We start from the raw sequence: 27403 nt of genomic DNA, 5'->3' as shown, positions 1-27403 counted from the left end.
TTTTTGGCAATTTTTTTAAAAAGGCCCTTCAAGTAACAAAGATTGCTGACCCCTGTCTTCAACCAGACATGCAACATAAAAAAGGGGCACATGCCAGCCAACTTCCTGTAGTTTTCATAATGTTGAAAATAACTTTATCTGTTTATAGCCATTTTCAATGCCTGATTACCTTTGGGCTGCTTAAGGTGAATTAATGCACACTTAAAAATGCATGCTGACATAGCAACTCCATCTTTTAATTTTCACTATCATTTTTTGCTCAATATTCGACATCCTCTGGGGGATTGTTGTCTATATTATATCTCTCTGCGATGTTTCTCACGACTGATCCTTGTTTCCAAGACTCCGCAAACAGCAATGAGTCTGGCAGTAAGCGGACAGGAAATCTGATGATTAACTCTAAAATAAAAGCAAAATACTGCGGATGCTGGAAATCTGAAACAAAATAATCCATAGATTATTGTTCTGAAGAAGGGCCATTGACCTGAAACGTTAACTCTGCTTCTCTTTCCACAGATGCTGCCAGACCTGCTGAGTGAATCCAGCATTTCTTGTTTTTGTTGCTGATGATTAACTCCACAGGCTCCTTCCCCGGATTCGCCGCTTTCCTAACTGGGTCGGCAATCGTCCCCGGACTCTGGCAGCAACCGTCACTCCTCGAGCTTCCACTGACGGTTGCCTTGTTAGAGTGACAGTTTTTAGATTGACAGTTCAGTCAGCCAATAAAAGAATTGCCTCGTGACGCTGTCCTGTCATAAGCGGCAGGTGGCCGAATCAGCATTGAGGAGAGGCGGGTTTTGGTATCGGCAGGTTGTCGTGCAGTGTGATTGAAGCGGTGCAGGGCCTGCCGTTGGAATGAGTCTGTCGTTGAGGTAGGTTGTCTTGTGTTTTTCGATGTTATTGGCAGCGGAGCAGTAAATAAAAGCCCGCTTTTTCCTTCCTGGTGAACGGTGTTCTTGAAGCGTCGGTTCCTTTAGTTCCCCGCGGTAAATTTCCCAGTTTTTTTTTTGCCAGTCCGGGACTGTGGCTTCTGTGTTCCTGTGGGTTTCAAACCGATGGCTGGCAATGATGGGCAGTGCGGCAAATCCTGCAGCAACCAGCCTGTGGGTTAGAGGGGAGGCCGGCGGAGCGGGTTTGGGGGCTGAGACTTTTGACAATGCTGGGGAGGAGTCTTTTGTTTGTCAGGCAATAACAACTTGTCCTTTAGCACCACTGAGCGGCTGTAGAGGATCCTGAACAGCCAGTAATTGTGGTCCACATAGGAACCAATGAGCTAGGTAGAAAGAGGGATGTGGTCCTGCAGTCAGAGTTTACGGAGCTAGGTAAGAAATTAGCAAGCAGGACCTCAAAATGTGTAATTTCTGGATTACTCCAAGTGCAAGTGAGTGCAGGAATAGAAGGATAAGACAAATGAATGTGTGGCTGGAAAGTTGGAGCAGGAGGGAGGGCTTTAGATTCTTGGGACATTGGGGCTGGTTCTGGAGGAGATGGGACCTGTATAGGCTGGATGGGTTGCACCTGAACAGAGTTGTGACTGAGTTCCCTGTGGGATGTTTTGTTCGTGCTGTTGGGGAGGCTTTAACCTGGTTTGGCAGGGGGATGGGGACCTGAGGGTAGTCTCAGTTGGGACAAAATCAGGAATGAAAATGGAAAGCAGCAAATTAATGGATGAGTTTGGAAGACAGGTTATAAAATAAAAGTTTGGCAGTGCTCAAGGGTATATATTTCAATGCAAGGAGTATAGCAAATAAAGTAGATTAGCTGAGGGTACAGATAGACAAATGGCAGTATGATATTACTATTACAGAAACATGGCTTAAGGAGGGACAGGAATGACAGCTCAATGCTTTTGGTTACAGGGTTTTCAGGTGCAATAGGGAGAGTGTGAAGAAAAGAGGGAGAGTGGCAATTTTGGTCAAAGAAGCTATTACAGCTGTGAGGAGGGATGATAGGTTGGAAGTTGCATCAAATGAGACCATATGGATTGAGCTAAGGAACAAAAAAAGGGCAATCACACTGCTGGGAGTGTACTATAGACCCCCAAACAGTCGGGGGGAAGATGGAGATTTGCCTACATATATGCTCTGAGAAGTACAAGAACAATAGGGAAGTAATAGTCGGAGATTTAACTATCCCAATATCAACTGGGATTGTTTTAGCGTGAAAGAAATTGAGGGAGCAGAATTATTGAGGTCCTTTCAGGAGAACCTTTTTGGCCAGTATGTACCAAGTCCAACAGGAGAGGGTGCAGTTTTAGACTTTGTTTTAGGAAATTAAGATGGGGCGGGTGGAAGGAGTGCTAGTGGAAGAGCATTTTGGTGGTCGTGAGCATAATTCAGTCAGTTTTAACACAATTAGGGAAAAGGGCAGAGAAGAACAGGAGTTTGAGTTCTGAATTGGGGCAAGGCCAATTTTACTAAAATGAGGAGTGATTTAGTGAAAGTAGACTGGAAATAGCTACTTGAAGGTAAATCAGTGTCAGAGCAGTGGGAAGCATTCACAGGGGAGATTCAAGGGGTTCAGAGTAAACATATTCCCACAAAGGAAAACGGTGGAATGGCCAAATCTAGAGCCCCATGGATGTCAAAGAACTTGCAGGGTAAGATAAGGCAGAAAAGGAAATCTTATGTGGCGCAGTGGTTAGCGCCACAGCCTCACAGCTCCAGCGACCCGGGTTCAATTCTGGGTACTGCCTGTGTGGAGTTTGCAGGTTCTCCCTGTGTCTGCGTGGGTTTTCTCCGGGTGCTCTGGTTTCCTCCCACAGCCAAAAGACTTGCAGGTTGGTAGGTAAATTGGCCATTATAAATTGCCTCTAGTATAGGTAGGTGGTAGGGAAATATAGGGGACAGGTGGGGATGTAGTAGGAATATGGGATTAGTGTAGGATTAGTATAAATGGGTGGTTGATGGTCGGCACAGACTCGGTGGGCCAAAGGGCCTGTTTCAGTGCTGTATCTCTAAACTAAACTAAAGTGGAGGGGTTAAATCAAAAAGGAAATTCGGAAAGCAAAGAGAGGACATGAAAGACTATTGGCAAGCAAAACCAAGGTGAACCCAAAGATGTTTTATCAATACATTAAGGGTAAGAGGATAACTAAGGAGAGAGTAGGGCCCATAAAAGATCAAAAAGGTATTCTCTGTAGGGGTGGAAGATGTTGGTATTGTTAATGCATACTTTGTGTCTGTCTTCACTAAAGAGGGGGACTCTGCAAATATTATAGTTTAAGGTAGAGGAGTATGAAGTATTGGATGTGATTAACATAGGGAGAGAGGACGTATTAATGGGATTAGCATCCTTGAAAGTTGATAAATCACCAGGGCTGGATGAAATGTACCCCAGGCTGTTAAAAGAAGCGAGAGGAAATAGCAGAAGGTCTGACCATTATTTTCCAGTCCTCGCTGGATACAGGTGTGGTGCCAGAGGATTGGAGGACTGCTACCATCATTCCTCTGTTTAAAAAAGAAGTGAGGGATAGACTCGAATAATTACAGGCTTGTCAGTCTGACCTCCGTAGTGGGCAGATTATTGGAATCTATTCTGAGACAAAGGACAAACTGCCACTTAGAAAGGCATAAATTAATCAAGGATAGTCAGCATGGATTTGTTAAGGGAAGATCTTGTTTGACCAACCTGATCACATTTTTTGAAGAAGTAACAAGGAAGATAGATGAGGGTAGTTCAGTTGATGTGGATTTTAGCAAGGCTTTTGACAAGGTCCCACATGGCAGACTGGCTTTTTTAAAAAAAAAATTAAATCCCATGAGATCTAAGGAAATGCAGCCAGGTGGATACAAACAAAAACAAGAAATGCTGGATTCACTCAGCAGGTCTGGCAGCATCTGTGGAAAGAGAAGCAGAGTTAACGTTTCGGGTCAGTGACCCTTCTTCGGAACTCCAGGTGGATACAAAGTTGGCTCAGTGGCAGGAAACAAAGGGTATTTGTTGATGGCTGTTTTAGCGAATGGAGGGCTGTTTCCAGTGGCATTCTGCAGGGCTCAGTACTGGGTCCCCTGCTTTTAGGATTTGGATGTCAATGTGGGAGGCATGATCAAGAAGTTTGCAGACAACACAAAAATTGGCCGTGTGGTAGATAGCGAGGAGGATAGCTGTAGGCTGCAGGAAGATATTGATGGTCTGGTCAGATGGGCAGAAACGTGGTAAGTGGAATTCATCCTGGAGAAGTGTGAGATGATGTATCTGGGGAGGTCAAACAAGGCAAAGGAATACGATTAATGGGAAAATACTGAGATGTGTAGAGGAAGTGAGGGACCTTAGAGTGAATTTCCACAGATCCCTGAAGGTAGCAGGACAGGTCAATAATGTGGTTAAGAAGGCATATGGAATCCTTTCCTTCATTAGCCCAAGTATAGAATATAAGAGCAAGGAGGTTATGCTGGAACTGTGTAACTCAACAGGATGTTGCTGGGACTGGAAAAATGCAGCTATGAGGAAAGTTTGGATAGGCTGGGGTTGTTCTCCTTGGAACAGAGAAGGCTGAGAGGCGATCTGATTGAAATGTACAAAATTTTGAGGGACCTGTATAGAATGGATGTGAAGGGTCCACCTTAGCAGAGGTCAGTGACTAGGGGGCATAGATTTAAAGTGAAATAAGCTAGTGAAATAAATGAGGAGGACATAGTAAATAAGGCCAGTAGGACTAAGGAAGAGCAGGCAGGGAGATGTTGCTGAGCACAGCGGGACTGGCGGTCTGAAGTGCGTTTGTTTCAATGCGAGAGTTATAACAGGTAAGGCAGATGAACTTAAGAGCTTGGATTAGTACTTGGAAATATGATGTTGTTGCTATTACAGAGACTTGGTTGAGGGAAGGGCAGGATTGGCAGCTAAATGTTCCAGGCTTTAGAAGCTTCAGGCAGGATAGAGGGGGATGGAAAAGGGGTGGGGGAATTGCATTACTGGTTAAGGAGAATATCACAGCTGTACTGCGGGAGGACACGTCAGAGGGGTCATGCAGTGAGGCAATATGGGTGGAGCTCAGGAATAGGAAGGGTGCAGTCACGATGTTGGGAGGCCTGTAGTAAACCCCCCAACAATCAGCGGGTGGTGGAGGAGCAGATATGTAGACAGATTTTGGAAAGATGTAAAGGTAACAGGATTGTGGTGGTGGGTGATTTTAACTTCCCCGATATTGACTGGGACTCACTTAGTGCTAGGGGCTTGGATGGGGCAGAATTTGTGAGGAGCATCCAGGAGGGCTTCTTGAAACAGCGTGCAGATAGTCCAACTAGGGATGGGGCCATTCTGGACCTGGTATTGGGGAATGAGCCCGGCCAGGTGGTCGAAGTTTCAGTGGGGGAGCATTTCGGGAGCAGTGACCATAATTCCATAAGTTTTAAAGTACTTGTGGATAAGGATAATAATAGTCCTCGGGTGAAGGTGCTAAATTGGGGGAAGGCTAATTATAACAATATTAGGCAGGAACTGAAGAATTTAGATTGGGGGCAGCTGTTTGAGGGTAAATCAACATATGACATGTGGGAGTCTTTCAAACGTCAGCTGATTAGAATCCAGGACCAGCATGTTCCTGTGAGGAAGAAAGACAAGTTTGGCAAGTTTCGGGAAGCTTGGATAACACGGGATATTGTGAGCCTAGTCAAAAAGAAAAAGGAAGCATTTGTAAGGGCTGGAAGGCTAGGAACAGACGAAGCACTTGAGGAATATAAAGACAGTAGGAAGGAACTTAAGCAAGGAGTTAGGAGGGCTAAAAGGGGTCATGAAAAGTCATTGGCAAACAGGATTAAGGAAAATCCCAAGGCTTTTTATACGTATATAAAGAGCAAGAGGGTAACCAGGGAAAGGGTTGGCCCACTCAAGGACAGCGATGGGAATCTGTGTGGAGCCAGAGGAAATGGGCAAGGTGCTAAATGAGTACTTTGCATCAGTATTCACCAAAGAGAAGGACTTGGTGGATGATGAGCCTAGGGAAGGGAGTGCAGATAGTCTTAGTCATCTCATTATCAAAAAGGAGGAGGTGTTTGGTGTCTTGCAAAGTATTAAGGTAGATATGTCCCCAGGGCCTGATGGGATCTACCCTAGAATACTGAGGGAGGCAAGGGAGGAAATTGCTGGGGCCTTGACAGAAATCTTTGCATCCTCATTGGCTACAGGTGAGGTCCCAGAGGACTGGAGAATAGCCAATGTTGTTCCTTTGTTTAAGAAGGGTGGCAAGGATAATCCAGGAAATTATAGGCCGGTGAGCCTTACGTCAGTGGTAGGGAAACTATTAGAGGATTGTTCGGGACAGGATTTACTCCCATTTGGAAACAAACAAACTTATTAGCGAGAGACAGCATAGTTTTGTGAAGGGGAGGTCGTGTCTTGCTAATTTGATTGAGTTTTTTGAGGAAGTGACGAAGATGATTGATGAAGGAAGGGCAGTGGATGTTATCTGTATGGACTTTAGTAAAGCTTTTGACAAGGTCCCACGTAGCAGGCTGGTGCAAAAGGTGAAGTCACACGGGATCAGAGGTGAGCTGGCAAGATGGATACAGAACTGGCTCGGTCATAGAAGACAGAGGGTATCAGTGGATGGGTGTTTTTCTGAATGGAGGGATGTGACTAGTGGTGTTCCGCAGGGATCAGTGCTGGGACCTTTGCTGTTTGTAGTATATATAAATGATTTGGAGGAAAATGTAACTGGTCTGATTAGTAAGTTTGCGGACGACACAAAGGTTGGTGGAGTTGCGGATAATGATGAGGATTGTCAGAGGATACAGCAGGATATAGATCGGTTGGAGACTTGAGCGGTGAAATGGCAGATGGAGTTTAATCCAGACAAATGTGAGGTAATGCATTTTGGAAGATCTAATGCAGGTGGGAGGTATACAGTAAATGGCAGAACCCTTAGGAGTATTGACAAGCAGAGAGATCTGGGCGTACAGGTCCACAGGTCACTGAAAGTGGCAACGCAGGTGGATAAGGTAGTCAAGAAGGCATACGGCATGCTTGCCTTGATCGGTCGGGGCATAGAGTATAAAAATTGGCAAGTCATGTTGCAGCTGTACAGAACCTTAGTTAGGCCACACTTAGAATATTGCATGCAATTCTGGTCGCCACACTACCAGAAGGACGTGGAGGCTTTGGAGAGGGTACAGAGGAGGTTTACCAGGATGTTGCCTGGTCTGGAGGGCATTAGCTATGAGGAGAGGTTGGAAAAACTCGGATTGTTTTCACTGGAACGACGGAGGTGGAGGGGCGCCATGATAGAGGTTTACAAAGTTATGAGTGGCATGGACAGAGTGGATAGTCAGAAGCTTTTTCCCAGGGTGGAAGAGTCAGTTACTAGGGGACATAGGTTTAAGGTGCGAGGGGATGTGTGAGGCAAGTTTTTTATACAGAGGGTGGTGAATGCCTGGAACCTTCTGCCAGGGGAGGTGGTGGAAGCAGATACGATAGTGATGTTTAAGAGACATCTTGACAAATACATGAATAGGAAGGGAATAGAGGGATATGGGCCCCGGAAGTGCAGAAGGTGTTAGTTTAGGCAGGCATCAAGATTGGAGCAGGCTTGGAGGGCCGAATGGCCTGTTCCTTTGCTGTACTGTACTGTTTGTTCTTTGTTGTTCTTTGTGATAGGTACAAAGATTAGAGGGGAGATTAAAAGATTTTTTTTTTTTACCCAGAAGGCGGTGGGGGTCTGGAACTTAGTGCCTGAAGGGGTAATTGAGACAGAAACCCTCAATTCATTCAAAAGAAGTCTGGATATGCACCTCAAGTACCGTAATCTGCAGGCGTATGGGCCATGCTGGAAGGTGGGATCAGCATGGGTGGAATGTTTTTCAGCTGACGCAGACAAGATGGGCCAAGTGGCCTCTTCCTGTGCCGTAAACTTTCTATGGTTCTTTAACGCAGTAAGAGAGGGGAGTTCTCCCCAGTGGGCTCTCTTTTATGTATCCCTCGATCAGCATCACTGAAGACAGATTGTTTGGTCATTATTACATTTTGTGGGAGCTTGCTGTGCACATATTGGCTGCCCTGTTATGTGCATTACAACAGTGACTGCACATCAACAACTGGTATATTAAAGGTACTATATAAATAAATAAAACATCCCAAGGCGCTTCACCAAAGCGTTGTGACACGGAGCCACATTAGGAGATATTAGGTGGCATGACCAGAAGCTTGGTTAAAGAGGTAGGTTTTAAGGAGTGTCTTAAAGGACAAAAGTGAGATGAAGATGCAGAGAGGTTTAGGGAGGGAATTCTAGGACTTGGGGCCTTGGCCGCTGAAGGCACCGCCACCAATGGTACAGTGACTCCAGCCTCTTGTATTATCCCTGATTGTAATCAGTCATTTATGGCACAGAAGGAGGTCTTCTGTCCACACTGGCTCTCCATGGAGCTGTGCATTCAATGTCACTCCCCTGCTCAATCCCCATAGCTCTGCAAGTCTATTTCTCTCAGCTGGACGTCCAACTTCTTCTTGAAATCATTGATTGTCTGTGCTTCCACAGCCCTTGTGGGCAGCGAGTTCCAGGACATTTCCACACCCTGTGTTTTTAAAAAAAAAAGTGCTTCCTCATATGCCCCTTGCATCCTTTGTCCAAAACGTTCAATCTATGTCCCCTAGTCCTTGTACCATTTTAATTGGAACAGTTTTTCCTCCTCTACTTCTCTAACCCTGTCATAATCTTTTATTAAGTCTTCCCTCAATCTCCTCCTAAGGTAAACAAACTTAGCTTTTCCAATGTAACCTTGTAACTTAAATCGTCCATCCCTGGAACCATTCTGTTAAATCTCCTCTGCACCCCGAAAAGAACTCTTGCATCCTTCCTGAAGTGTGGTGACCAGAACTGGATGCAATACTCCAGTTGGGGCCTAACCAGAGCTTTATATAGGTTCAGCATAACTTCTCTGCTTTTCTACTCAATGCCAGTATTTATGAAGCCCAAGATCCCATATGCTTTACTAACCACTTTCATGTCTTCCCACCTTCAAAGAGCTATGTGCATGCACTCCTTCTGTTCCTGCACACTCTTCAGAACTGTGCCATTAAGTATTGAGTCCCTTGGACCTGGCATTCAACATGACTGGACAGCCTTGCTCAAAAGTAAGCTTAAAAAAACGCCCGCTGAACTTTTATCAGAGCAATGAGCTGCCAGGTGATGTATATGACAGGGTTTGTCCTCACAGCTCACTGCATCCACGTACATATCTGCTACCGAAGACACACAAAAGTCATGTCTCTTTACGTCCTATCTTATGACTGCCTCTGCACACCATGAATTGGCCAAATGGTTGGGCAAATTGTTACAACCAGTTTTGAACAAATTTTCCACATACACGGTGAAGGATTCCTTCACATTTGCGAAGAGCATACAGGACTTGCATATCGATAACAATACTGTGTCCATTTGCTCAATTGACATTGCTAGCCTATTCACCAATGTACCACTTAATGAAGCCATAGTTATTTGCGCTACAGCTCAATATCATGGCAATCTAGACCTGCCACCATTGCCTGAGTCAGTATTCATTGAACTTATGAACTCGGCAACTTGCGCAGTTGAGTTTCAGTTTTAACAACACCATGTATGCCCAAATAGATGGTGTTGTCGTGGGATCCCCTCTAGGTCCAGCTCTCGCAAACATCTTTGTTGGGTTCCATGAGAAACATGTCTTTGACGAAATGACACCTAATCTCCTACCTCTTGCATATTTCTGATAAGTCGATGATACGTTTGCTATATTTGAATCCGCAGCTGCATGTAATAATTTCCTTACACATCTTAATGGGCTCCATCCTGCGCTCAAATTCACCTTTTGAAATAGAGCAGTCAAATGAGCTTCCTTGACGTACTAGTTGAGAAATCTGCTAAGGGGTTCTCTACCACGGCCTACTGTAAGCCTACCTTCACAGGTGTAAATGCGTTGGGATTCTTACAGTTCCACACACTATAAGATTGGCCTTATCGACTACCTTGTAAATGAGGGCTTGATCCATTTGCTCACCATGCAAACTTGATGCTGAAATAGGGCGAATCAAAGGAATCCTGCGTGACAATGGCTACTCTGATCAGATTATTTCTTGCTGCATATCGCACAAACTTATGAACAGGCCTAAGGCTGTCATTTTCGACCCTGAAAAGTGCCCAGTCTATCTCCGATTAACCTAGAAGGTAAGATGTCTCAAAAAGTTGAGCAACAGGTGAAGCCTGTAGCAACACGCGTGGTGTTCACCACTAATGGGATACTGCCGTCAAGACAAAAATATGTTATGCCTGTTGAACGAATGAGTAATGTGGCGTATGAATTTCAGTGCCAGTGTGATGCCAGGTATATAAGCTGTATGTCCCAAAGACTGGTGGATCGTATCAAACAGCATGTCCCTTCCGCTGTTCTCAACGGCAAGGTACAGACTGTACCCAACCAGCCTGTGCTTGCAAAACTCAAAACCGTGTCCAACATTAGATGTGATTGCAACAACATTTGCTAAATGATCCTCAGTGTGATAAGAATTATGCTGACAACCAATTGAAGATTGTCGGTCAGGCTCGCAGTGTGGTACTTTTGCGTGTAATGGAAGTTACATATATTAATACACAGGGCCCTGTTCTTTGCAGACAGCGTATGTACACACATTGCGCCTGTCTCAGCTAAACAAAATAAATGACTGCCATTCGCTGGTTCATTCCTCATGGCAATGCCTTGACCAATCAAAGTCAAGCTGCCTGGTTTAAATTTCAAACAAAGCTTGACCGTTAACTGTCAGTCACCATAAACCAGTGCATTATCCATGATAATGCCTCTACCAATCAGAGTCCACTTGCCAACCAATCAGCGCACTCTTCTCATACAGTATAAATTTGTTGTTTTCCCTTACATTGGTATACTTGTGATGAGTGCAAGATGAAAAGCTTTGACAAAATGTCTCTATTTTCAGCAATACCCAAGTTCTGTACTACCAAATGACTATTCATTAAGTATATATTGCCTCTCTCTATTCATTCTGTTAAAATGCATCACCTCGCACTTGTCAGTATTAAATTGCATCTGCCACCTCTCTGCCCATTCTCCTCGCCTGCCTGCCCTTTTGTAGGCAGTTCATATCGACCTCCCTGCACCTCCAAGTTTGGTGTCCTCAATTGGAGGAGTGCAGATATCTTGGAGGGTTGTAGGGCTGGAGGAAACCAGAGAAAGGGAGGGTCAGGCCATGGAGGGATTTGAAAACCAGGATGAGAATTTTAAACATGAGGCTTTCTTTAACCAAGAGACAGTGAAGGTCAGCGAGCACAGGGATGATGGCTAAATTTGGTGTGAGTTAGGACCTGGGCAGTCGAGTTTAGGAAAGTAGAATGTGGGAGGCTGGCTGAGCGTGCGTTGGAATAGTTAAGTATAGAGGTAACAAAGGCATAAATGAGGGTTTCAGTGACAGTGAGCTGAGACTGGTGAAGTCTGGCGATTGTTAGAGGTGGTTTTGGTGACGGTGCAGATAGGTGGTTGAAAGCTCATTTTCAGATCAAATATGATTCCAAAGTTCTAAACCATCTAGTTCAGTGTCGCAGTTGCCAGGGAGAGGAATGGAATCGCTGGTGACAGAGAGTTTGTGACCGGTACCAAAGGCAATGGCTTCAGTTTTCATAATATTTAATTGGAGGAAGTTTGTCCTTTTGTGGATGTCAGATAAACAGTCAGTTATGACCATGTGGTGCGATGTGGGTGATTCCTGCTGTTGACCTCCTCACCTGACCACTGCGGCAAGTGTATTTGAATTAGAGTTTAGCCCCTTGGTGTTTATTTTTCAAATAAAAAGACGGCGACAGGTTTTCTTGTAGGTTTTAAAAACCGAAAAATCAATTGTTAATTGATCAATATGCCTTATCCCAAAATTGTCACAACCGCATCCATTCGCATGTGTGCATGTGCTCGCACACGTGGAAGGGAAAAAGGAGGGTAACTTTTGGGGGTGGTAGTGGGGGTGAGGTGGGGAAAGGTTACGATAGACTTGTTGAGTTCTCTTGGAAATCAAGTTCTCAATAGATGTAGGCCTGAGATGAGTGTAGGTTTCTGTCTTGATTGAAGGTTCAATTGAAAACGATTTGGTTACTTCTAGCTCTCACTGCTGTATAATGTAGATGTTGGATTTTGAGGCAGGGCACGTGCTTTTTCTGCCTTGGCTGCAACAGAAGCTGTTGGGATGTTGTGTCTGTGTGTCTATCTCTCGATACCTGTTAGGAGATGCTCTGGTCTCTTTCCCACTGTGATCATGCAATGGCTGAGAACATGGCACTTCACGCCTTTGTTTCAGAAGAAGGTGTTCAATTCTGGAATGTTTTAGGATGGGTTCAGTTGACACCGCTTAGCTTTTGAAGAATTGTCCTTTTGTCTTTGACAGTTTGAATACACAAAAGGCCCTTTTTTCTTTGGCCATTTTGGACCATTGTTCACCTTTTTTTAAAATGAAGGTTTTTTTTTAAAGGCAAAGTTAGTTTTTCATAACTCTGAAGAGTTAAACCTTGATGTATCATCGCAGTTCCGGTGTGCATGACAAGTCTGACAATTTAGAGACAGTGGAGGGATTGAGGGAGGTGGTGGTGAGGTAAAGCTGGGTGTCATCAGCATACATATGGAAACAGACATTGTGTTTTTGGATAATATCATTGAGGGGCAGCTTGTGGATGAGAAATGGGAGGGGGCCAAGGATAGATTCTTGAGGGACACCAGAAGTAACTGTGGGAATGGGAAGAAAAGCCATTGATGGCAATTCTCTGGTTATGATTAGATAGGTAAGAATGGAAGCAGGGTTGTGCAATGTGACCTAGGTGGAGAATGGTGTGATCAATTGTCAAAGGCCGTAGACGGGTCAAGAAGGGATAGTTTATCTTGTCAGTTACATAGGATGGTATTTGTGACTTTGATAACAGTTTCAGGACTGTGGTGGGCCAGAAACCTGTTGGGAGGGTTTCAACCATGGTTTTCGAGGAAAGATGGGGATGAATTTGGGAGGCAACAACACAAGTAAGGATTTTTTTAAAAATTCGTTCATGGGATGTGGGCATCGCTGGCCAGGCCAGCATTTATTGCCCATCCCTAATTGCCCTTAAGAAGGTGCTGGTGGGCTGCCTTCTTGAACCACTGCAGTCCATGTGGGGTAGGTACACCCACAGTGCTGTTACGAAGGGAGTTCCAGGATTTTGACCCAGCGACAGTGAAGGAACAGCGATTATAGTTTCAAGTCCGGATGGTGTGTGACCTTGGAGGGGAACTTGCAGTTGGTGGTGTTCCCATGCATTTGCTGTCCTCGTCCTTCTAGTTGGTAGAGGTCGCGGGTTTGGAAGGTGCTGTCGAAGGAGCCTTGGTGCATTGCTGCAGTGCATCTTGTAGATGGTACACACTGCTGCCACCGTGTGGTGGTGGAGGGAGTGAATGTTTGTAGATGGGGTGCCAATCAAGCGGGCTGCTTTGTCCTGGATGGTGTTGAGCTTCTTGAGTGTTGTTGGAGCTGCACCCATCCAGGCAAGTGGAGAGTATTCCATCACATTCCTGACTAGTGCCTTTGTAGATGGTAGACGGGCTTTGGGGAGTCAGGAGGTGAGTTACTCGCCGCAGGATTCCTAGCCTCTGACCTGCTCTTGTAACCACAGTATTTATATGGCTACTCCAGTTCAGTTTCTGGTCAATGGTAGCCCCTAGGATGTTGATAGTGGGGGATTCAGCGATGTTAATGCCATTGAATGTCAAGGGGAGATGGTTAGATTCTCTCTTGTTGGATATGATCATTGTCTGACACTTGTGTGGCGTAAATGTTATTTGCCGCTTATCAGCCCAAGCCTGGATATTGTCCAGGTCTTGCTGCATTTCTACACAGACTGCTTCAGTATCTGAGGAGTCACGAATGGTGCTGAACATTGTGCAATCATCAGCGAACATCCCTACTTCTGACCTTATGATTGAAGAAAGGTCATTGGAGCAGCTGAAGATGGTTGGGCCTAGGACATTACCCTGAGGAAGTCCTGCAGTGATGTCCTGGAGCTCAGATGATTGACCTCCAACAACCACAACCATCTTTCTTTGCGCTAGGTATAACTCCAGCCAGCGGAGTTCCCATTGACTTTAGTTTTGCTAGGGCTCCTTGATGCCATACTCGGTCAAATGCTGCCTTGATGTCAAGAGCAGTCGCTCTCACCTCACCTCTTGTTCAGCTCTTTTGTCCATGTTTGAACCAAAGCTGTAATGAGGTCAGGAGCTGAGTGGCCCTGGCAGAACCCAAACTGAGCTCACTGAGCATGTTATTGCTAAGCAAGTGTCGCTTGATGGCACTGTTGATAACACCTTCCATCACTTTACTGATTGAGAGAAGGCTGATGGGGCTGTAATGTCATGCTCCTCTTGCTCAATGTGGGAGCTCAGGGACACGGCTGATGTCCCTGACTCCTTCACGTGCTGGAAGTGTGTCCAGCTGCAGCTCTTGTTCGACCGCATGACGGCTCTCGAGCTGCGGATGGACTCACTTTGGAGCATGCGCGATGCTGAGGAGGTCGTGGATAGCACGTTTAGTGAATTGGTCACACCGCAGATTAGGATTGCTGAGGGAGAAAGGGAATGGGTGACCAAAAGGCAGAGAAAGAGCAGGAAGGCAGCGCAGGAGTCCCCTGCGGTCATCTCCCTCCAAAACAAGTATACCGTTTTGGATACTGTTGAGGGAGATGGCTCACCAGGGGAAGGCAGCAGTAGCCAGATCCATGGCACCGTGGCTGGCTCTGCTGTTCAGAAGGGCGGGAAAAAGAGTGGAAGGGCTATAGTCGTAGGGGATTCGATTGTAAGGGGAGTAGATAGGCGGTTCTGTGGTCGAAAACGAGGCTCCCGAATGGTATGTTGCCTCCCAGGTGCACGGGTCAGGGATGTCTCAGATCGGCTGTAGAACATTCTAAAGGGGGAGGGTGAACAGCCAGTTGTCATTGTGCACATAGGCACTAATGATATAGGTAAAAAACGGGATGAGGTCCTACAAGCAGAGTTCAGGGAGTTGGGAGCCAAGTTTAAAAAGTAGGACCTCAGAGGTAGTAATCTCAGGATTACTACCAGTGCCACGTGGTAGTCAGAGTAAAAATGAAAGAATAGTCAGGATGAATGCGTGGCTTGAGAGATGGTGCAGGAAGGAGGGGTTCAGATTTTTGGGACATTGGGACCAGTTCTGGGGGAGGTGGGACTATTACAAATTGGACGGTCTACACCTGGGCCGGACTGGAACCAATGTCCTTGGAGGTGCTTTTGCTAACGCTGTTGGGGAGGGTTTAAACTAATGTGGCAGGGGGATGGGAACCAATTGAGGTCAGTTGACAGTAAGGAGGTAGTAACAAAAGCCTGTAAGGAACTAGATAATGAAGTCAGTGTGACTAAGGGGAAGAGCAGGCAGGGAGCAGATGATGAATATAAAGGGACTGGTGGTCTGAGGTGCATTTGTTTTAATGCAAGAAGTGTAGTAGGTAAGGCAGATGAACTTAGGGCTTGGATTAGTACCTGGGAGTATGATGTTATTGCTATTACTGAGACTTGGTTGAGGGAAGGGCATGATTGGCAATTAAATATCCCAGGATATCGATGCTTCAGGCGGGACAGAGAGGGAGGTAAAAGGGGTGGAGGAGTTGCATTACTGGTCAAAGAGGATATCACAGCTGTGCTGAAGGAGGGCACTATGGAGGACTCGAGCAGTGAGGCAATATGGACAGAACTCAGAAATAGGAAGGGTGCGGTAACAATGTTGGGGCTGTACTACAGGCCTCCCAACAGCGAGCGTGAGATAGAGGTACAAATATGTAAACAGATTATGGAAAGATGTAGGAGCAACAGGGTGGTGGTGATAGGAGATTTTAATTTTCCCAACATTGATTGGGATTCACTTAGTGTTAGAGGTCCAGATGGAGCAGAATTTGTAAGGAGCATCCAGGAGGGTTTTCTCGAGCAGTATGTAAATAGTCCAACTCGGGAAGGGGCCATACTGGACCTGGTGTTGGGGAATGAGCCCGGCCAGGTGGTTGAAGTTTCAGTAGGGGACTACTTTGGGAATAGTGATCACAATTCCGTAAGCTTTAAAATACTCATGGACAAAGACGAGAGTGGTCCTAAAGGAAGAGTGCTAAATTGGGGGAAGGCCAACTATACCAAAATTCGGCAGGAGCTGGGAAATGTAGATTGGGAGCAGCTGTTTGAAGGTAAATCCACATGTGATATGTGGGAGGCTTTTAAAGAGAGGTTGATTAGCGTTCAGGAGAGACATGTTCCTGTGAAAATGAGGGATAGAAATGGCAAGATTAGGGAACCATGGATGACAGGTGAAATTGTGAGACTAGCTAAGAGGAAAAAGGAAGCATACATAAGGTCTAGGCGGCTGATGAAAGACGAAGCTTTGAAAGAATATCGGGAATGTAGGACCAATCTGAAACGAGGAATTAAGAGGGCTAAAAGGGGTCATGAAATATCTTTAGCAAACGGGGTAAAGGAAAATCCCAAAGCCTTTTATTCATATATAAGGAGAAAGAGGGTAACTAGAGAAAGGATTGGCCCACTAAAGGACAAAGGAGGAATGTTATGCTTGGACTCAGAGAAAATGGGTGAGATTCTAAACGAGTACTTTGCATCGGTATTCACCGAGGAGAGGGACATGACGAATGTTGAGGTTAGGAACAGATGTTTGATTACTCTAGGTCAAGTTGGCATAAGGAGGGAGGAAGTGTTGGGTATTCTAAAGGGCATTAAGGTGGACAGGTCCCCAGGTCCGGATGGGATCTATCCCAGGTTACTGAGGGAAGCGAGAGAGGAAATAGCTGGGGCCTTAACAGATATCTTTGCAGCATCCTTAAACACGGGTGAGGTCCCGGAGGACTGGAGAATTGCTAATGTTGTCCCCTTGTTTAAGAAGGGTAGCAGGGATAATCCAGGTAATTATAGACTGGTGAGCCTGACGTCAGTGGTAGGGAAGCTGCTGGAGAAGATACTGAGGGATAGGATCTATTCCCATTTGGAAGAAAATGGGCTCATCAGTGATAGGCAACATGGTTTTGTGCAGGGAAGGTCATGTCTTACCAACTTAATAGAATTCTTTGAGGAAGTGACAAAGTTGATTGATGAGGGAAGGGCTGTCGATGTCATATACATGGACTTCAGTAAGGCGTTTGATAAGGTTCCCCATGGCAGGCTGATGGAGAAAGTGAAGGCGCTTGGGGTCCAAGGTGTACTAGCTAGATGGATAAAGAACTGGCTGGGCAACAGGAGACAGAGAGTAGCAGTGGAAGGGAGTTTCTCAAAATGGAGACGTGTGACCAGTGGTGTTCCACAGGGATCCGTGCTGGGACCACTGTTGTTTGTGATATACATTAATGATTTGGAGGAAAGTATAGGTGGACTGATTAGCAAGTTTGCAGACGACACCAAGATTGGTGGAGTAGCAGATAGTGAAGGGGACTGTCAGAGAATACAGCAGAATATAGATAGATTAGAGAGTTGGGCAGAGAAATGGCAGATGGAGTTCAATCAGGGCAAATGCGAGGTGATGCATTTTGGAAGATCCAATTCAAGAGTGAACTATACAGTAAATGGAAAAGTCCTGGGGAAAATTGATGTCCAGAGAGATTTGGGTGTTCAGGTCCACTGTTCCCTGAAGGTGGCAACGCAGGTAAATAGAGTGGTCAAGAAGGCATACGGCATGCTTTCCTTCATCGGACGGGGCATTGAGTACAAGAGTTGGCAGGTCATGTTACAGTTGTATAGGACTTTGGTTCGGCCACATTTGGAATACTGCGTACAGTTCTGGTCGCCACATTATCAAAAGGATGTGGATGCTTTGGAGAGGGTGCAGAGGAGGTTCACCAGGATGTTGCCTGGTATGGAGGGCGCTAGCTATGAAGAGAGGTTGAGTAGATTAGGATTATTTTCATTAGAAAGACGGAGGTTGAGGGGGGGACCTGATTGAGGTGTACAAAATCATGAGAGGTATAGACAGGGTGGATAGCAAGAGGCTTTTTCCCAGAGTGGGGGTTTCAATTACTAGAGGACACGAGTTCAAAGTGAAAGGGGAAATGTTTAGGGGGGATATGCGTGGAAAGTTCTTTACGCAGAGGGTGGTGGGCACCTGGAACGCATTGCCAGCGGAGGTGGTAGATGCGGGCACGATGGAGTCTTTTAAGATGTATCTAGACAGATACATGAATGGGCAGGAAGAAAAGAGATACAGAACCTTAGAAAATAGGCGACATGTTTAGAGAGAGGATCTGGATCGGCGCAGGCTTGGAGGGCCGAAGGGCCTGTTCCTGTGCTGTAATTATCTTTGTTCTTTGTTTGTTCTAATTGGCTGGGTTGGACGTCCTGCTTTTTGTGTACAAGACAGACCTGGGCAATTTTCCACATTGCTGGGTAGATGCCAATGTTGTAGCTGGAGCAGCTTGGTTTGGGGCGCGGCAAGTTCTGGAGCACAGGTATTCAGTACTATTGCTGGAATATTGTCAGGGCCCATAGCCTTTGTAGTATCCAGTGCCTTCAGTCGTTTCTTGATATCACGCGGAGTGAATCGAATTGGCCGAAGTCTGGCATCTGTGATGCTGGGGACTTCAGGAGGAGGCCTGGATCATCAACTTGGCACTTCTGGCTGAAGACTGTTGCAAATGTTTCTGCCTTTATCTGTCGCACTGATGTGCTGGGCTCCCCCATCATTGAGGATAGGGATATTTGTGGAGCCACCTCCTCCAGTTAATTGTTTAATTGTCCACCACCATTCATGGTTGGATGTGGCAGGACTGCAGAGCTTAGATCTGATCCGTTGGTTATGGGATCGCTTAGCTTGGCTATCGCATGCTGCTTATGCAGTTAGGCACGCCGATAGTCCTGCGTTGTAGCTTCACGAGGTTGACAGCTCATTTTGAGGTATGCCTGGTGCTGCTCCTGGCATGCCCTCCTGCACTCTTCTTTGAACCAGGGTTGGTCTCCTGGCTTAATGGTAATGGTAGAGTGGGGGATATGCCGGGCCATGAGGTTACAGATTGTGGTTGAATACAATGCTGCTGCTGATGGCCTACAGTGCCTCATGGATGCCCAGTTTTGCATTGCTAGATCTGTTCACAATCTATCCCATTTAGCCCGGATGTAGTGCTGCACAACACGATGGAGGGTATCCTCAATGTGAAGGCGGGACTTCGTCTCCACAAGGACTGTGTGGTGGTCACTGCTACCAATACTGTCGTGGACAGATGCATCTGCGGCAGGCAGATTGGTGAGGACGAGGTCAAGTATGTTTTCCTGTCTTGGTTTCCTCACCACCTGCTGCATACCCAATCTAGCAGGTATGTCCTTTTGGGCTCGGTTAGTAGTGGTGCTACCGAGCCATTCTTGGTGATGGACATTGAAGTCCCCCACCCAGAGTACATTTTATGCCCTTGCCACCCTCAGTGCTTCCTCCAAGTGGTCAACATGGAGTACTGAGTCATCAGCTGAGGGAGGGCGGTAGGTGGTAATCAGCAGGAGGTTTCCTTGTCCATGTTTGATCTGATGCCATGAGACTTCATGGGGTCCAGAGTCAATGTTGAGGACTTCCAGGGCAACTCCCTCCCTACTGTATACCACTGTGCCACCACTTCTGGTGGGTCTGTCCTGCCGGTGGGACAGGACATACCCAGGGATGGTGATGGCAGTGTCTGGGACATTGTCTATAAGGTATCATTCCGTGAGTATGACTATGTCAGACTGTTGCTTGACTAGTCTGTGGGACAGCTGTCCCAACTTCCCCCCCCCCCCCCCCCCCCCCCAGCCCCCCAGATGTTGGTAAGGAGGACTTTGCAGGGCCCGACAGGGCTGGGTTTGCCATTGTCGTTTCCAGTGCCTAGGTCGATGCCAGGTGGTCCGTCCGGTTTCATTCCTTTTTATTGACTTTGTAGCGGTTAGATATAACTGAGTGGCTTGCTAAGCCATTTCAGAGGGTAGTTAAGAGTCCACCACATTGCTGTGGGTCTGGAGTCACATGTAGGCCAGACGCAAGGTCAGCAGATTTCCTTCCCTAAAGGACGTTAGTGAACTAGATGGGTTTTTACAACAATTGACAATGGTTTCATGGCCATCATTAGACTAGCTTTTTAATTCCAGATTTTTTTATTAATTGAATTCAAATTCCACCTTCTGCTGTGGTGGGATTTGAACCGATGTCCCCAGAGCAATACCCTGGGTCTCTGGGTTACTAGTCAAGTTGCAATACCACTACGCCACCGCCTCCCCAGGTTCTGGAATGGAAAAGGAGATTGGAGATGGGACTGCAATTTCCAAGGACAGTGGGGTTAAGGGTTGGTTTTTTGAGGAGAGAGACAGCACCTGAACAGAGAGAACTGTTATCAATGTCAGCTAACTGGCAGCCAGGAAGGGAAGTTGATTAGTAGTTTAGTGGGAATTGGGTCGCGGGAGCAAGAGGTGGTCTCCTGGACAAGATGAGTTTGGAGAGGCCATTAAGGGCAATAGGAGGGAAACTAGAGAAAGCGACAAGTTCAGGGCTGGGCAGGGGAAAGCCTTAAAAGTTTGGCCCGGTGGGCTAGGAGGAAAGTGACACAGGCAGCTGTTTGGTCTCCATTATGGTGACCAATCCACAAGCTCCTCCACACTTGTTGGAGTTGAGGGTGGAGAGGCGATTAACAGGCAGCTTGCACTAATGAAAAGAAGCTGAGGGTTAACTTTGCATTCCAGGATGATCTGCAGCCACGAACAGGACTCTATAGTGCTTTACGTGGTCCAGCAAGATCTGACAGTGAATGGCTAAACCAGTTGTCTGCCATATCTATTCAATTCTGCATCTCTTGGACTTAAGGGAGCAGGGATGAGGGCATATCAGGAGGAATGCCAGGTTGAGAGAAAATAATCACTTTAAGGGGGACTAGGGTGGCTAAGGTGGAGGTGAAGTTGTGCTTGAACAGATTGGTAGCTGCAGAAATGTCGTGGTGAACAGAGGGCCAAAGGCAGTTGGGAATTTGAGAGTGCAGTTCTGAGTGAATTGGGGGAGATTTTTTTTCCCCGTGGCTGATACAGAAGGAAGTAGGGTTTGGGGGGATGTGGGTGGAGAGTGATACAAGGAAGTGATTAGAGGTGGCCTTATCTGTGATTGATACTATGGGGATAACCAGGTTTGTGAGATGGGAAGGTCAAGTGGGTGGCCATGAATGTGGGTTTGGGAGTTTACATGGAGGGCGAGATTAAAGGAGGATAGGAGGGCAGTGAACTCCAGAGTAGTGAGAACATGATGAACTGATGTGAAGGTTAAAGTCATCTAGGAGGAGAAGTCATTCAGTGCAGAGGCTGAGGAAGAAAAATTGAGAAAATTGGCCTAGTGTTTAGGCAGGCAGGAGACAACCAGGATTTTAAAATGAAGTGTGGGGTGGAACAAGGTAAGGTTTCGCAACAGTCTGGGTGACCCTATTGGTGAAAAGTGTAGCCTGGAGGGGAGGCTTCACTTGGGGCAAAGGTGTTCCGTGAATTGCAAGGGCTTTTTTCGTGACTGTTCTGGAGGGAGATGAGGAGAGGGGTTGAGAGCTGGACCACTGGCAGAGTCCACAGTAACAGCACTGGGAAGGCTGAGTTGAATAGGGAGGAGATTGGCAAGATTTGGCACACTGTGCAGAAAAGTAGGCGAGAGAGTAGGATGGGGCAGTTGGTCGCTGCTTTTAGGGAGGCAATGACCAGTGCCTCCAATGTTTTGGAGAATGCCAAGAGGTGCAGAGGGAAGTTGTAGGCTTATCGAAGGATGTGTCAAGCCTGGGATGGCAGCAGGAGAGTAAGAAGGTCAAGAAATTCTGAAGGGTTGCGGTAGGCAATTGGAAAAGCAGAGTACCTGAGAGGGGAGAAATGAAAGGAGGCATAACAACAGAAAAGTGTCTAGGTGGGGCAGGGAGAAAAGAAGCAAAATGAGGAAAATAATAAAGTGGAAATGCAAGGGATGGGTTCAGGTCCAGAGCAGCAGCCAAAGTGCACACACAAATACACAGGGAAAGGTTACATAGGTTGGTTATGTAGCATTACTTAGGATGCATATATCCTAGTAGTGTCAAAAAGTGCTTCATTGGATGTGAAACATTTTGGGATCTCCTGAGGTTGTGAAAGGTGCTATATAAATTCGAGTCTTTTCTTTCTTAAACATCCCAAAGTTGGTTCACAGGCATGCAATCAGACAAACATTGCCATGGAGCTAAAGGAGGAGATGTTAGGATAGGTAACCAAACGTTTGATCAAAGAGATGCATTTTAAGGAGCAATTATAGGAGGTGAAGAGGCAGAAAGGTTTATGGCGGGAATTTCAAAGTTTAGGACCGAGGCAGCTGAAGGCTGACTCACCAGTGGTGGAGCAAGGGAAGTGAGAAATGTATGGAGGGTCGGAGTTGGAAGAACAGTGAATTCTTGGAGGGTTGTAGAGCTGGAGGACCTAAGAAATAGGAGCAGGAGTAGGCCATGCAGCCCCTTGAGTCAGCTCTCCCTTTTCAATAAGATTGTGGCTGATCTGCTTTTGGCCTCAACTCCACTTCCATGTCTGCTTTCCATAACCCTTGATTTGCCTATAGTTCAAAAATCTATCCATCTCAGCCTTGAATATGTTCAATGACTCTGCCTCCACAGCTGTCTGTGGGGTAGTGAATTAGAGATTCACAACCCTTTTGAGAGAAGAAGTTTCTTCTCCACTCCAGCAGTCCAGAGTTAATGTTTGGGGACTAGGAGCCATTGTAGGTCAACAAACACAGCGGTGATGGATGAGTGGGACTTGGTCCAATTTAACAGTTTTGGGTTGAGCTTAACTTTATGGTGAATGGGAGGTTGACCAGGAGAGCCTTGAAATAGTGAAGTATGGAAGTAACAAGGCACGGATGAGGGTCGCTGCTGTATTAGTGGAAATGGGCAATGTTATGGAGGTGCAAGGAGGCAGTTTCGGTGGACTTTGACAGAAATGTGGCCGGAAGTTTATCTTTGAGTCAAGTGGGATACCAAAGTTGCCAATGATCTGGTTCAACCCAAATGTGGGCCAGGATGAAAGTTGGAATCGGTGGCTAGGGAACAGAACTGATTGTGGGGGGGGGGGGGAACCAAAGATGATTTTTTTTTCCAATCTTTTGTTGAGGAAATTTCTGCTCATCCAGTACTGGATATTGGACATGTAGTGTGACAAATCCGAGGCAGTTAGAGGGGTTGCAAGAGGTGATGGCGAGGTAGAACTGTGTGTTGCTGGCATACATGTGGACTTGTATTCTCAGTGGTAAAATGGCTAAAGTTAGAGCTAAAATGATCTAGGAATCTTGTAAATCTGGTGTTAAATGTGATCAACCACTGCAGAGCGGCAATCAACAAAAGCATTAGGATGAGAAAACTACAAAGCCAAAATGATAGAATACAAGTCAGAGGAGGCAATGATCAAACTTTACAGTACTCTATTGATTCCACAATGGGGGATCTTTCTTGATGGATGGGTGAATAAAGATGTCTTAATGGCCTTCCACATACAGGATTTATCTTTTAAATCAGGAGGGTTGCTGTGTTGTTTCTCATGGTGAATTAGAGGATACATTATTTCATGCCAGTGGAAGTACTTGTGCCATGTAGAGGATGACTTCAGGACTCCTGATTTACAGTGAATATATCAAGTCCCATCACTTCGTCCATATTGAGTGAAAATGATGAGTAGCCATGTTACATTTGTTCACCTATTTATGTAATCACTATCTGCTAGTAGTTTTCATTCAACAGCACCTTCCAAACCTGCAACCTTTACCACCTAGAAGAGAAAGGGCCGCAGGCACATGGGAACGCCACCTCCAAATTCCTCTCAAAGTCACACACCATCCTGACCTGAAAATATATTGCTGTTCCTTTATCGTCACTGATTTTGAATCGTAGAAGTCCCTACCTAACAGCACTGTGGGAGTACCTTCACCACATGGACTAAGCATTTCAAGAAGAGGTTTACCATCACCTTCTCATGGGCAATTAGAGATGGGCAATAAATGCTGGCCTTGGCAGCATCATCTGCATCTCGTGAATGACTTTAAAAATTCATTAGCCTAGTGCATAGTGTAGTCTGATAAGGCATCAGCTAAAAGATGAAAAAAGTAACAGATGCATTCACTAAATTTTCATGGTTATTGATAATGATCCTCTAGTAATAGTCTTACTAAATTTGGAAAATGAATTTGTGGACCCTTGCACTTTCAAGGAATATAATTCTCATTATATATAGTGTGCTATTAATAGCTTGAAGTCTGCAGAAAAACTGTGAAATAATTACTGTTTTACAGCCTTCTATGAGCCATATGATTGCAGTTAGTGTCATAGCTACTAATTATCCAATTTAATGAATGAAGTGTAGTGCTCCATGCTCTTTCATATTACATCACCAGAAGCTTACCAGGTAAGGGTCTAGATCCTTTGCATACATTTTTTTTTTAAATCAGTGTTTCAGGATCTTTTTACGCTGATGAAGATGAAAGCTGTGAATGTTAATGTTGAGTTGTGATTTTTTTTTTTAAGGGGAACTTTTTTTTTATTCATTCATGGGATGTGGGCGTTGCTGGCCAAGCCAGCATTTATTGCCTAACCCAAATTGCCCTTGAGAAGGTGGTGGTGAGCTGCTGCCTGCTGCAGTCCATGTGGGGTAGGCACACCAACGGTGCTTTTGGGGAGTTCCAGGACTTTGACCTAGCGACAGTGAAGGAACTGCAATATAGTTCCAAGTCAGGATAGTGGGTTGCTTGGAGTGGAACTGGAAGGTGGCAGTGTTCCCATGCATCTGCTGCCCTTATCCTTCTAGGTTGTAAAGGTCGCAGGTTTGGAAGATGCTGTCTAAGGAGCCTTGGTGCGTTGTTGCAGTGCATCTTGTGGATGGTACATACTGCTGCCACAGTGCGTCAGTGGTGGAGGGAGTGAATGGCACCCCATCCACAAACAATCAAGTGGGATGCTTTGTCCTGGATGGTGTCAAGCTTCTTGAGTGTTGTTGGAACTGCACCCATCCAGGCAAGTGGAGAGTATTTCATCACACTCCTGACTTCTGCCTTGTAGATGGTGGACAGGATTTGTGTAGTCAGGAGGTGAGTTACTCACTGCAGGATTCCTAACCTCTGACCTGATCTCGTAGCCACGGTATTTATATGGCTATTCCAGTTCAGTTTCTGTTCAATGGTAATCCCCAGCGTATTAGTGGGGGATTGTGATGGTAATGCCATTGAATGTCAAGGGGAGATGGTCATTGCTTGGCACTTAAGCGGCAAGTAACATTCATGCCACACATCAGCCCAAGCCTGGATATTGTCCCGGTCTTTCTGCATTTCTACACAGATTGCTTCAGTATCTGAGGAGTTGTGAATGGTGCTGAATGTTATGCAATCATCAGCGAACATCCCCACTTCTGTTCTTTATGATTTGAAGGAAGGTCATTGAAGCAGCTGAAGATGGTTGGGCCTAGGACACTACCCTGAGGAACTCCTGCAGTGATGTATGTCCTGGAGCTGAGATGATTGACCTCCAACAACCACACCATCTTCCTTTTGTACTAGCTATGACTCCAACCAGCAGAGAGTTCCTCCCCCCAATTCCCATTGACGGCAGTTTTGCTCGGGCTCCTTGATGTCATACTCGGTCAAGTGGCTGCCCTTGACATCAAGGCAGCATACTCACCTCCCCTCACCTCTTGAGTTTAGCTCTTTTGTTCATGTTTGAACCAAGGCTGCAATGAGGTCAGGAGCTGAGTGGCCCTGGCGGAAACCAAACTGAGCGTCACTGAGCAGGTTATTGCTAAGCAAGTGCCATTTGGCACTGTTGACAACAACTTCCATCACTTTACTGATGATTGAGAGTACACTGGGGCGGTAATTGGCTGGGTTGTACTTGTCCTCCTTTTTTGTGTACATGAAATACCTGGGCAAATTTCCACATTGCCGGGTAGATGCCAGTGTTGCAGCTGTACTGGAACAGCTTGGCTAGAGGTGCAGCAAGTTCTGGAGCACAGGTCTTCAGTACTATTGCCGGAATGTTGTCGGGGCCCATACCCTCTGCAGTATCCAGTGCCTTCAGTTGTTTCTTGGTATCACGCGGAGTGAACTGAATTGGCTGAAGACTGGCATCTGTGATGCTGGGGACCTTAGGAGGAGGCCGAGATGGATCATCCATTCGGCACTTCTGGCTGAAGATGGGGATATTTGTGGCGCCACCTTCTCTAGTTAGTTGTTTAATTGTCCACCACCATTCACGATTGAATGTGGCAGGACTGCGGAGCTTAGATCTGATCCGTTGGTTATGGATTGCTTGGCTTTGTATCACATGCTGCTTACGCTGTTTGGCACGCAAGTAGTCCTAGGTTGTAGCTTCACTAGGTTGACGCCTCATTTTTAGGTATGCCTGGTGCTGCTCCTGGCATGCCCTCCTGCACTCTTTGAACCAGGGTTTGTACCCTGGCTTGATGGTAATACCATCTGTAATTGCCACAAATGTCTAAGCGTGTTCCAGTCAATTATTTGTATAGTACCTGTGTTTGTTTTAGTGTGGCTGATTTAAATATTAGACTGCTATGCAATGCAAAGTTGTTTTTTATTTTTTATTCCTTCATGGGATGTTAGCATCACTAGCAAGGCCAGCATTTGTTGCCCTTATTGCCGTTAAAGTGATGGTGGGCTGCCTTCTTGAACCCCTGCAGTACATGTGGTGTGCATACACCCACGGTGCTGTTTGAGAGAGTTCCAGGATTTTGATCCAGCGACAGTGAAGAAACAGGGAGACGTCAGGATGGTATGTGACTTGGAGGGGAGCTTGCAGGTGGTGTTCTCATGCGTTTGCTGCCCTTGTTCTTCTAGGTGGTAGAGTTGACTGGTTTGGAAGGTGCTGTCAAAGGAGGCTTGACAAGTTCCTGCAGTGCATCTTGTATTTGGAACACACTGCTGCCTTTGTGGCTGTGGTGGAGGGTGTGCATGTCTAAGGTGGTGGGTGGGGTGCCAACCAAGTGGCCTGCTTTGTCCTGGATGGTGTCGAGCTTCTTGAGTGTTGGAGCTGCACCCATCCAGGCAAGTGGACAGTATTCCATCACACTCCTAACTTGTGCCATGTAGATGGCAGAGAGTCAGGAGTTGGGTTACTCTCTGCAGAATTACCAGACTCTGACCTGATCTTGAAGCCACTGTATAAGTTTCTGGTCAATGGTAACCCCCAGGATATTGATGGTGGATTCAGCAGTGGTAATGCCACTGAATGTCATGGGGAGATGGTTAGATTTTCTCTTGCTGGAGATGGTTATTGCCTGGCCATCTTTCAGCCCAAGCCTGCATGGTGTCTAGGTCTTGCTGAATGCAGGTACAGACTGTGTTTCAGTATCTGAGGCGTATTGAAATGGTACTGAACATTGTGCAAACCTGTGCATTTCTAAATATGATTGGGCCTAGGACATTGCCCTGAGGA

General features: G+C 46.1%; 1 protein-coding gene across 2 annotated transcripts in view; it reads left to right on the top strand.

The window, feature by feature from the left end:
* The first annotated feature begins 765 nt into the window (after nucleotides 1–765).
* Nucleotides 766–27403, top strand: part of cetn3 (centrin 3) — a 63638-nt gene continuing 37000 nt past the window's right edge. The window contains exon 1 of one of the 2 annotated variants that reach the window (XM_068029664.1): nucleotides 766–872. In XM_068029664.1, coding sequence (XP_067885765.1) covers nucleotides 856–872 — 17 coding nt within the window. In that variant the 5' untranslated portion in view covers nucleotides 766–855. The remainder of the gene's footprint in view (nucleotides 873–27403) is intronic. The other variant, XM_068029663.1, reaches the window with a different exon arrangement.

The sequence above is a fragment of the Heterodontus francisci genome, chromosome 4 (assembly GCF_036365525.1).
Source record: "Heterodontus francisci isolate sHetFra1 chromosome 4, sHetFra1.hap1, whole genome shotgun sequence".
NCBI lineage: Eukaryota > Metazoa > Chordata > Chondrichthyes > Heterodontiformes > Heterodontidae > Heterodontus > Heterodontus francisci.
This window is presented reverse-complemented; position numbering and strand designations above follow the sequence as displayed.